The 12,307-nt window shown below is 33.9% G+C and overlaps 3 protein-coding genes across 3 annotated transcripts; 1 reads left to right on the top strand and 2 right to left on the bottom strand.

The window, feature by feature from the left end:
* Positions 1-384: 384 nt before the first annotated feature.
* LOC115877214 (putative nuclease HARBI1) lies at positions 385-1,330 on the bottom strand. Its single transcript, XM_030893373.1, has 4 exons — positions 1,138-1,330; positions 928-1,085; positions 489-880; positions 385-439 (listed from the first exon to the last, which is right to left on the bottom strand). Exons 1-4 carry the CDS (start codon positions 1,328-1,330, stop codon positions 385-387), a joined length of 798 nt encoding a protein of 265 aa, XP_030749233.1.
* A 5,994-nt stretch (positions 1,331-7,324) lies between these two features.
* Positions 7,325-8,095, top strand: LOC115877215 (general transcription factor II-I repeat domain-containing protein 2-like). Its single transcript, XM_030893374.1, has one exon. The coding sequence runs from the start codon at positions 7,325-7,327 to the stop codon at positions 8,093-8,095; it is 771 nt and encodes a 256-aa protein (XP_030749234.1).
* Positions 8,096-10,025: 1,930 nt separating this feature from the next.
* Positions 10,026-10,669, bottom strand: LOC115877217 (putative nuclease HARBI1). Its single transcript, XM_030893375.1, has 3 exons — positions 10,430-10,669; positions 10,249-10,369; positions 10,026-10,198 (listed from the first exon to the last, which is right to left on the bottom strand). The coding sequence occupies exons 1-3, from the start codon at positions 10,667-10,669 to the stop codon at positions 10,026-10,028; spliced, it is 534 nt and encodes a 177-aa protein (XP_030749235.1).
* Between the last annotated feature and the right edge of the window lie 1,638 nt (positions 10,670-12,307).

Here is a 12,307-nt window from a genome sequence, read left to right on the forward strand (position 1 = left end):
TTTTGCTGTTTAACACCAAAGGTTCCAACCCTCAACTGTAATCTTTTTATGTTATGTTATTATGTAAGAATAAATTACATCGAACACTTTGGAATTTTTTATTTCAAAAAATAAAAGCCGACACGGTTTTGATTTAACTTTTCTTAATGATTTTGAAAATACATCTGAATTAAACGAGTTCTTCTCTTAGTTGTCCCTCTGCTACTATATTTCTCGGAAACAACTCTTCGTTAACAGGGTCATCCACATCTTCACCAGCCATGGCATCCTCGTCCTCTAGATCTAGATTGGCCCTTATACACATATTGTGTAGCACACATACCATACCATACCATAGCATGTAGCACACATACAGCACTAACTATTTTCCCTGCTTTGAAAGGTTCATAATGTAGAACTCTCGCCTTCAGTAGGCAGCGAAATGGGTTTTTCAATGCCCCTAAATTCAATTGTAAGTTATTAATATGACCAAATCAAATACATTTTACCTAACTATACATCTTTCCACACAGTTCCTGGTTCTTGCTAACGCTGCTGTGTATCTGCCTTCAGGACTTTCTCTAGGCATATCCCTTATTGGAGTCATCAACCATGGCTCTTGAGGATAGCCATTGTGACCAAGCAGCCAACAGTTGTGGTCACGCTGGTAGTATTGCTCCATATCTGTTCTTAAATTGGAATTTCGCCACATAAATGAGTCATGTGTCGCACCTCCATAATTGGCCTTAACGTTTAGTATTATCAAATTTGCGTCAAATACGATCTGCACATTTTTTGAGTGATATCTCTTCAGATTAAAATACAAATGTTCATCAATTTTGGGAGATACAATGGCTACATGGGTACCATCAATACACCCTATCACCCCTGGAAATTGAAACTAAAAAATAAAAATATTGATAAATTGATAAATTCTTCTTTCTTTGCCTGTTTTTCAGCTTCAGATATAGGAAATTTAATCCACTGAGGGGCAATGGCCTCCAAAGCTGAACATACTTCACTTAATGCCCGACTAAATGTGGGCTGGGCCACAGGTACTAAAATCATCTCCGATGGTCTTTTGATAGGAGCCTTGTGCGAAGAACCTTAAAGCACCCAAAATTCTAATTTCAGTGAGAATTTTTCCTGCTCTAATACTGGAGTAAGTGGAGTAAAGTCTATAATTAGCTGCCGGACAAGATTCCTGAAGCCGGAAACATTTTCGAAACCGTGTTTCCGCCATGTCAAAAGGATTGGATTCATCCCTCAAGACTATCCTTTGAAGTCTCAACTGTGCCTGCCGCTCTTCTTCCTCTGCCTCGTCCACAAAATATCTAAATATAGGATCCATGATCACTTATTGTTTAATTAGTACAGGCTCGGCTAATAGTCAACACTACACAAAGACGAGAAAAATTTAGTTCAACAAATCACTAAACTTATTTTTTCTAGCCACTCCACTCGTGGTCACGAATCAATACACGAATGAAGCAAGAATAGTAAACGTAAACAAAACAAGAAAAAATACCAAGTCCATTTATTATGACATTAAACAGCTGTGTGCCAGGGCTTCCAACAAAAAAACACCGAAAAGCGCGATGTTTTTAGATCGAATAGTTGTTGATATCTCTTTACCGAGTTCATCCGAATGAACTTGGAAATATGCTTATAGAATTCGTTTTAGACATGTCTTTTCGGGATGGCGTAAAAAATCCTAATGTGAATTTTTCCTACTGCGCGAGATTTCTAATTCTCGCCCGACCTACTCGGTTCGGCCGTCATCGGCATGGATCGAAATCCTTGAGATGTAAATTCTACATGAAATGAAGGAAAAAAGCGTGTTAAATTTGTCAACGTCGCTCCTCGCACTCGCAGTCGCTATGGAGAGTTGAGACTAGAAAAGTTAGAGGCAGGCCTGGTGCTCCATACGTTAAGTTAGAAAGTGATATAAAAATAAAATGTTATAATTATGCAGACGCATTGAGTATTGATAATATTTTTAATCGGAAACAAGAAATAATAATTAGTGGTGTGGTATGGCGATTAACTGGAAATTAAATTAAACATTTTTATATAACTGATAACTCTTATGAAGAAGGGTGAAGGGAAAAGAGACAGATGAAGCAGAAAAACAAACTAATTTTATTGGAAATTAAAACAAAATTGTAATTTTGACAGTTAATGTTTTTTTTTAGAACATTAGAACGTTATAGCACAAGCATCACGAAGGAGAAGCAGGAAACATACAAAGATAAATATATTTTACAAACATATTATGTGCAGTGACTTTCTAACATAATTAATTCTTTTCAGAATCAAGGTCCATCATATACACAGCAAAATTTAAATAGTTATATATGTTTAGAGCTTTCAAAATTAAAGATATATGATGTCATGAGAGTGTGTATTATTGGTTGCCTATGGTATAATTAAATAAATAAGAGCTGAGAATTCTAATAATGACAATAATCCAAATACGTTTAAAATAAAGTATACGGAGGGTACCGCTTAAATTCCTGTCCCGATATTGAAGGATGGCTATAGAATTTCAATGCATTTCCTACATAAGTCTATCCTTGGTTTGTAGGAGGTTTGACTAAACAAGGATGAACCTATGTCTTGAACATTCGACTCGATTTTCTGTCCTTCTTCAATACTGGGACGTAAATCCTCTCATTGCTCTTATGGGGAGACAGTCGTATATTTTATTTAAACGTATTTGCAATAATCCCTAGAGTCAATTTAGAGGTTAACTATTCTCTGGGTTAACTGAAAAAAAAAATGTTCTCGAGTCAAAGAGTATTTTATTTATAAAATTACCCAGAACATCACAATTAAATAATTTTGTATTTTAATTTAGAGACTTTAAGGAACGTTTTTAGGCTATTTTGAGTTTACTGAAGAAGTTTAAGGTACTAGAAAAAAACATTTTCCCCCAACTCAACCTTTTTACCACCCCGTAAATGATATTGCAATTCAATTTTAAGACCTTAGTAAGGAAATTTTTTCAAAATATTTCGAATTTATTCATGAACTTTAAGTCGGTCAAAATAAAGCATGGAAGTTGGTATTATATGAAATGGTTTATTATAAAATATAAATGTATGATAAAATAAAATAAATCAAACCGTAGTCCCTCTGGTATTCTAGTGACTGCGAACTGCGGGTGGCTGGTGAAAAACTGCTACTGAAGGTGAGCGTAGGTATACCTACACCTACCTATAAACAAAAAAATGTATGAGTAATGGATTTAACAACACCGTCAAATTAAAGATTGGGTAAAATACATTACATATTATTATTTAAAACAATATCTACCCAAAGTGAATATAATTTAAAATGTTAATAATCTTATTTTAATTATTAAGTCTAGGAAAGAAATGTGTCTTTTCCATTTTAAAAAAGGTACATACCAAGTACATACCTTTTTGTTCTATTGTAACTATGGTAACTAACTAGACACCATTTTGCCACCGTTGCTGCTCGAACTACTAGAAATCACCTTCTTGGCAATAATCTGTAAAAATATATAGATAAAAATTTACGTTACACATTATTCATTACGAATTAAAATTATAATTCATTTTAAATTATTTGGAAGCCAACTACTGTCAAAACTATAACACCGAGACAGAGACCGAGGTACTTTATTTTTACTTACCGCTAATATATTCCACTATTATTATTTTCACATCTATATCTTCATATAATTGCGGATCCAATCGGAGTTGGATTATCCAGCTGCCAGTACTTGTCCTCCACTTTGAGAGATGATCTGAAAGTATTTTATTACAAATTAATTAATTACCTTGCTATACATGCTAATCAAATTATAAGTAAACCGAAACATTATGGATACTGAATATTTTGTTTTTTTTTAATACATAACTACAAAAGATAAGCACAAATGAAATTTCCCACCTTCTGGCTTCCTTTTTAAATAATCCTTCCATTTTCAATTCACAATAATTCACTCCGTTCAGTAACGAACAATAATTCACTCTGTCTAATATACTTACGAAAATATGAGAATACTGGGCAACAGTGTTTTTTACTTTCCGAAGACGTTCGGGCGCAATCGTAATATTAGGAAAACGTGGAATTAGGAAATTCTTGGCACTCCCGTCTTTTCTATGTCTATCCCTTCTCTATTTCTATCTCTCTGTCGTTACGGAATACGCCTCCTGGTTTATTGGCACTCGATATCGTTTTCGTTCGGCTGTTTTCGCGTATTTTTCGCTAGCGGTACTATTAATCCTACAAACATTAACAACTGAAGCGCCTGATACAAATTTTGGTGTTATTTTCGTCTTTGTTTATCGCACATTTAGATAATGTGGAAACATACTCCGGCGGGTAAACAGAGAACGCATAGAACGTTTCTTTACATGATAGATAACCTAAGCAAAAATTAGTTTAAATATTAAAACATCTTCAGTAAAAAAAAAAATAATAATCTTTATTATATTATTTTGATTATCAAAATGAGGGTAAGGGCCGAACATTGGAACTTACTGTTAAACGTTTGCGAGAAAAATCCGGAATTAATAACAATTAAATTTAATGGTACGGAAGGAAAGGCAAAAAGCAATGCCTTATGGCAAAGTGTTTCGGTACAATTGAATAGTTTAGGATATGGTGTAAAAAGTAAGTATGGTGTTATCCACAGACCTTTATTAATCTGGAAATAAGTTATAAATTAAGTGGTAAGAGTAATAGCACAAACTTATATTTATTTTCAGACGCTTACTGATTGGAAATGCAAAACAAAATCAAAGGCCTCTACCATAAAAATGGAGCAGCAACGAACTGGTGGTGGACCCCCTCAGGTTCCTCCCTTAACAACATTAGAGGAAAGACTTTTAAAAATTATGGGGAATAAGACAATTTATGGTGACGAGATAGTGCCCGAGTTAGGATTTGGAAAAGTAAGTGCTATGTTAGTTGAAAAAAGTCACAAAGGCATTTACATTATCATGTTCTTTAATTGGTTTGCTAATTAAAAAATTAATATAATTTTTTATAGGTCGAAATTCTCAAAAATATGGAGACTGATGCACCTTCCACCAGTGCCACACTAACTCCCAGTGCCCCATTAAATGTTGAGATTAATGCAGCATCCACCAGTGCCTCACTAACCCCCAGTGTAAAAAGAAAGTTAGAGTACAAAAGCACTCATTCAAAAAGGTGTCATTCGGGCGAGCTCCTGAAGCCCAGTAAGGAAACTGTATCAATATTGAAAGAACTCAACTCTAATACTAATAGTATGACCCAGTCCCTTGAGAATATTAATAAAAACACGGATATAATTGCACTGTCCTTATCAAGAGTGGCTGATGCATTGTTGCAATAAATAAATGATATAAAGTTGCTTTTATTGCCCCTTAAATTACAATTTAGAAAAAAATAATTGTTAGAAAAATCAAGAAAAGTTGGCTGGTGCTCATCATATTCACTTTTTACTTTGACTGTTGGCTAATGTTAAATATAACATTCGTTATTTTGTATGAGTTTGAGACACAATATATAGTATTTACGAAGTCAATTGGAAATGCTGGGACTCTTAATTCGTTTGTATAGATCAGGGGTGGGCAAAAGCCGGCCCGCGGGCCGGATCCGGCCCTTTTGCTAATTTTATCCGGCCCGTTGAAAAATTCCGCACGCAAATTTTTTTAAACTCTTATGAGATTTTGTTGACATCAGCATTATTAGTGTGCGTACTGTATATATAATAGGCTTAATAAAATGGGCGGTCGGCTAACTACACTAGTGTGGACGATGTCGCGATCTTGAAACAATCCTCGTGTGATTCTCACGTGGGTCGCTCACGACGATCGCTCTCAAGGCGGTTTTTTCGTTGAACACAAAGGAGATCGCGCTAGGTTCGAAATGCATGTGGACGGCATATCAGTGGCGGATCTGGGGTGCTGTCATAAGTGAGGCGAAAATAAAAATACACATACCGATGTACATGCAAAGTAATTTGTTATTATATTCTTGTTAATATGAAACATAAAATAATAATACTATTTACAAATTTACATGAATTACCTAGGCCATCACCCATAATTAAAATAAGCACCTTTTTAAAATACCAACTCACATCATATTTTTCAATTTCCACCCGATTTTCACTCAAGATTTTAAAAACGAGATCGATGATATCGAACGGAAACAAAATTAAAACGAACCTAACCTAGAAATTCAGTCCTCTCAACCTGTCTAATAATGGGAACTAAGGTCTACGTTCAAATAAAAACTATCGAAATATTTGATTAGATAGTTAATCCAAATTGTTTTACAATAGTATTTGACAGTAGTACATTATTTATATAGGTAATAAATTAATTTCTTTAAATTATCGGAAAAAAATAAGAAAACTAACCTCTTGGTAATTTTAGAATGGAAAAATTTTTCGATATCGATAGTTCCCAATGTTCTCATTACTAGACCTGTTGTAATACATCGGTTCAATTCGGGTCTATTCAGCTAAAACCGATATCGCCTCATCCGGACGAATTTTGACCAACCAGCAAACGCCGATTTCCTTTGCCTTGCGGCTCACTCCCCGCAAACACCCAAGTTTAAGGAACCTTGAGACGAGAGAGATTTTAGCGGACCTTTGCATTTGCAACGAAAGGTATTCAGCACTCCTCTCACTTTTCGAGGGACGACAGGTCGCACCACGCGTATTGTTAATTTTGATTTAGTACTGATCGCATACTCTTTTGTTTCGAGTCTAATATTAGTTTGCAAATATAAAATTGAAAAAGTGGACTTTTTGTAAGTAAAATTTTAAAACACTGGTTTTATTTTATTGTATTAATTAAATTATAGGTTTGTAGACCTTTGTAAAATGAGTCAATCTAAAAAAAGAAAAGTTGATTTGGAATGCAGAAACTTCAATGAAGCTTGGACGGTAAAATATCTTTTTACAAACATAAATAAGAAAGCAATTTGTTTAGTTTGTCAGGAAACAATTGCTGTTTTTAAAGAATACAATTTAAACAGGCACTTTACTTAACATCCAAAATATGCATCACATTCTTTAAAAGAACTTCAAACTGTAGCAGAAAACTTGAATAAGCAACAAAATATTTTTACCAAACAAAGTAATATAGAGAAATCTACCACAAAAGCGAGTTATGTTGTCGCACACAAAATTGCTAAGTTCTGTAAGCCGTTTTCTGAGGCAGAATTTGTTAAACAATGCATGGTACAAGTGTCGGAGATATGTTGTCCTGAAAAGAAACATATTTTTGAAAATGTAAGCCTTTCAAGAAGAACAATAGTACGACGGATTGAAAATATTTCAGGAAACTTACTTGACCAGCTAAGAACAAAAATGGCTGATTTTACCTATTGTTCTCTGGCTTTAGATGAGTCCTGCGATATTACTGATACAAGTCAATTATTAATATTTATTCGCGGCATTAACAAGAACTGTGAAATTAGCGAGGATCTTCTTAGTGTGCATCCAATGAAAGATACAACTACTGGTGAAGACTTCTTTCTCGCTGTTGAAGGGTGTTTAGTTAAAGTAAGTTTAACTTGGAATAAAATAGTAAGCGTCACTACGGATGGTTGTCCTAGTTTAACAGGGAAAAATGTAGGCTTACTTAAACGAATTCGCGACAAAGTAAAAGAGTTACAACCAGAACACGATATATTATTTTTGCACTGCATTATTCATCAAGAAGTGCTATGCAGAAAAGTTTTAAAATTGAATCACGTCGTTACTGTTGTGACCAAAGTTGTGAATTTTATCCGAGGACGTGCCGTAAACCATCGACAGTTTGTTGAATTTTTGAAAGAAATTGAAAGTGACTTCTACGAAATTCCTTATTACACTGAAGTGAGATGGCTTAGCATTGGTAAAGTTTTGGACAGATTTCAATATTTGCTTGATGAAATAGTATCCTTCTTGTCGATAAAAGAAAAACTACATGATTTTCCTGAATTGCAAAATAGAGCTTGGCTAAACGATTTCTCATTTTCAGTAGATATCGTAAAATATTTGAATGAACTAAATATAAATCTACAAGAAAAACCAATTCGCTTTCAATATGCACTCAAACGTCAAAGCATTTATGACAAAACTCAATTTATTTACTGAAAACTTTAATAATAAATTATTAAATCATTTCCCCTCATTGCAAGCACGGCGAGAATCATTGAAAAATACAGATTTTTTTAAATATAGTGCAATAACACAAGACCTGCATTCTGAATTCCAAAGAAGATTTCAAGATTTCAAAGCTATTGAAAAACCTTTATCATTAATTAGCCAACCTTTCAATTTCGATGTGCAAGAGGCTCCTGTTGAAATTCAACTAGAACTAATTGACTTACAATCAAATAATTTACTAAAAGAAAATTTTCACTCAAACGAATTGAGTGCTTTTTATGGCGCTTTGAATAACGAACATTTCAAACATTTTTTGAACTATGTTCAAAAATACCTTGTTTTATTTGGTTCGTCATATATTTGTGAAAGAACTTTTTCTTTAATGGTTTCCACGAAAAATAAATATCGATCACAAATTACTGACGAAAATCTACACTCGGTATTAAGGATTGCTACAAGTGATTTGGAACCCAATTTTGAAGAAATAATGTCAGATGAACATTCGAGATTTCACGTTTCGCATTAACTTTAAATATTTATTTTAACGTTTGATGTTTTCTTTTTCTTTTTGAATTCTATTTACTATTATATTTACGAAATGCAATATAAATGTTAAATTGTAATAACTATGTGTCAATATAAAATAATTTGTATCGTTAAGACATAAATAAGTAACAAAGTAAAATGTTTCATTGACTGGTTTATCTAATAGCCATTTATTTATAAAAATATTTCTTTAAAAATTACGTGACATATTTTATTCAAGTTGAAATGATACTTAGTGTTTTTGTCAAAAAAAAATTGGCAGGGAAAAAACTCCATCCAAAACATCCGCTTGTGCAAAGCATATGCGGTATAGTCCTCCGGCCCGGGGGACATTTTGAAAATTTCGTTTTGGCCCGCGCTTTAAAGTATTTGCCCACCCCTGGTATAGATGATGCCGATAATGGCACCGACAAAAAAAGTGCCAAAATTGAGTCCTAACCCGTTCCAATTGACTTCGGCAAAACTTTACATTTTTTTATCTGAACAATATTACACAAACCACATGATAATATACTTGCATAACTTTTATTGATTTCCCTTATACATATATACTTTTAAAATGTAAAATATCTTAGTATAATATTTTGTCTCATATTAAATCCATCCCCTCCGACTAGGCCTACATTGTTATTGTGGTATTCCTCAAATATTCCTTATAAATTAATAAAATTGTTATTGACTGATTAGTAATGGTAATAGTTATTATGATATTCGATTGAATAAAAAGACACACGCTTGTGATTGGGCCACTCGTATGTGTTCGTGGTCTTTTATTTCTAGTCGCAAAAGACGTTATAAAGGCTTTAACGATTTAGCCCACGGCCACACAGAAAGCGATTTTTGCTTTTTAGCTTTTTTGCGTATGAAGCGCTTTTACGATTTTACCGTTTGAAGTTTTTATTTCGATTTGTGTCCATTAAAAACACGCAACAGAAGCGGCAGGTCTGCAATTTATATCAAGATGTCAATTAGTAACGTCGCAAGCTCGTGGATTTCCCGCCCGTTCAACAATCAATCCTGTGAGAAAGAGATAGGCGAGATCGACGCGGTTAGCGTTGAAAAGACGAAGATGAAAGATATGCTCGGATCGATTGTTGAACGGGCTGGATATTCGACGACAAACACAATCTACTGCTAGTGCCGGTGGTGTGTGTAGGATGGTAAGGGATGGTAATACCACCAAGGAGGTGGTATTACCAAATCAAAGTCAATGCCTGCACCATCATTAAGACAAATATTGTGTAGAATAGCACAGGCATTGACTAAGTTTCCAACTTTTTCTGGGAAATATCTCTATACTTTTGAGAGACACAAACATCTTCCCTTCATCATACCAATACACCGTTCAATACAATTTCTTTCCTACTATATTCTAAGCCATGTATACTACTATTTCTTCTAGACTACTACACCTTCTTAAGCCATGTATATGTGCTTGGGTATATCTATACTCGGGGGGACCTGGCAATGCATTTATCACTGGTCTCATCAACCAAGGTTCTTGAGGATACCCTGAATCCCCCAACAACCAACTGTTTCTTTCACCTATTAAACAAAAACGTAGAAACCTACAAACATAATATTTGTTTACTTACCCCTTTGGTAATTTCTTTCCAACTCTGCTCGTACCGCTGAATTTCTCCAAATGAACGAATCGTGTGTAGCACCAGCATATCTACTATTAATATTTATAATTTTTAAATTGTGATCACAAATCTTAAATATTAAACAATTAATCACTCATCAAACTACAGTAATTCCTAAAACACAATTTACCAACTGAATATTCTTTGATTGATAACCCTTTCTGTTGATATAGTTGTGTTCCTCTACCAATGGTCTTAATATTTCAACGTGGGTACAATCTAGAGCCCCTACGACTCCAGAAAAGTTAAACTTTTCCATAAATCCTTCTTTAATTATGTTTTTCGCTTGGGGTGTTGTTGGAAAACATATCCATTCTTCTGCCAATGTATTTACAATTGCAGTTGTAACTTCTTCTACCGCTCGTGACATGCTCTGTTAGGACATGGATATATCAAATCCACGACCAACTACCGCCTGGTAGGCTCCGGTAGCATAGAATCTTAGGACTCCAAAAAATTTTACAATATTAGGAATTGCAATTTCATTATAAACGTATTGCGCAGCATCTTTGTTTAATCTGAAAAGCACTTTAAATCTTATGTCATAAACTGCGAAGGGATTGCTTTCATTTCGCAATAAACGCCGTTCTAAATTTTCAATGCCGTATTTCTTCTAATCTATATTCTTCTTTTGCTGCTACAATGTTTAACAAATTTTTCGCCAACATTTTTAACTCACACAAAATTTAAGACTTAATGCAAACAAAATGTTTATGAGATTAATGCATGATTAATGCAAAAATAATAAATACAAAATACAAATCGCCATAAAACATCAACAAATGCCATCCATTATGCATTCCATAACCAACAATAAAATTTATCAATGCAAGACTTAAATTAGGGTTTGCGCATGCGGGAAATTGAATTTGATACCTTCCGCGATTTTTTTTATTTTATTATAGACCAGCAGATTAAATCATATCTTGTTGTACTACTTTTTTAATCGCAATGGTACGTTTGTTCGGGGCAAATGGGCTAAAATGAAAAAAAAATGAGAAAAAAATGTTGAGTTGTCAAATTTGACAGCTGTCAAAAAAATTTCAAAGTTGTTCGATTTTGATAATAATCGATATATAGGATGGCCATGGGCTAAAGTGAAAGAAAAACAATTGAGCTGTCAAATTTGACAGCTTTCGAAAAAATTTCAAAGTTGTTCGATAAAAATTGATATATAGGATAGCCATGTGCTAAATTGAAAGAAAAAAAATTGAGCTGTCAAATTTGACAGCTGTCAAAAAAATTTCAATATTGTCCGATTTTGATAAAAAATCGATATATGAGTTTCAGTCAATGGTAGTAATAAAAATTTGAAAAAAAGTGTTAAAAAGCAAGATTTCAAAATCATTTTGGGGCCAAAATTGAACTTCTTTGAAATACTTTGAATTCGATAACTTCTAGAATATTAAGATTATTTAACTTTTTTTAGATTTTTTTTAGTTAAAAACCATAATTATACGATCAAACGAACTTACCTGAAGTGAAGTTCGATCGTAATTATATGAGGCGTCCAGTCCGAATGTATTATCTTGATTTTTCTATACGTAGTACCGTCCCTGCGTGCACAATTTTAAAGCTATAAGCTAAATTCCCTCCCGTTGCTAGTCTAGGTGGCGGCGCCGGCCCTGGCGCGGCGGTCGGTATTCATTTTTCAAAGATTTATTCATTAATTCAAGCGACCATGGGGCAAAACGGGAAGGGTGGGAAGACAATACATTCGGACTGGACGCCTCATATCATTACGATCGAACTTCACTTCAGGTAAGTTCGTTTGATCGTACAATTATATTCGCGTCCAGTCCGAATGCATTATCTTGATTTTTCTATACGTAGATGTTTAAAGAACTGAAGGTTGCAAATTAATGAATGCGGTGCAGAAAGCATTTTTTTATACAAAAATAGCTGAAATTATAAATATGTTTATTGAATGCAACCAAAATGAACCAATTTAACGGCCATCAATACATGGATTTATTAAACTGTGACAATTTAACATATACATATATGC

The sequence above is a fragment of the Sitophilus oryzae genome, unplaced genomic scaffold, assembly GCF_002938485.1.
Source record: "Sitophilus oryzae breed Bouriz unplaced genomic scaffold, Soryzae_2.0 scaffold_1442_pilon_pilon, whole genome shotgun sequence".
In the NCBI taxonomy this organism is placed as follows: Eukaryota; Metazoa; Arthropoda; class Insecta; order Coleoptera; family Curculionidae; genus Sitophilus; species Sitophilus oryzae.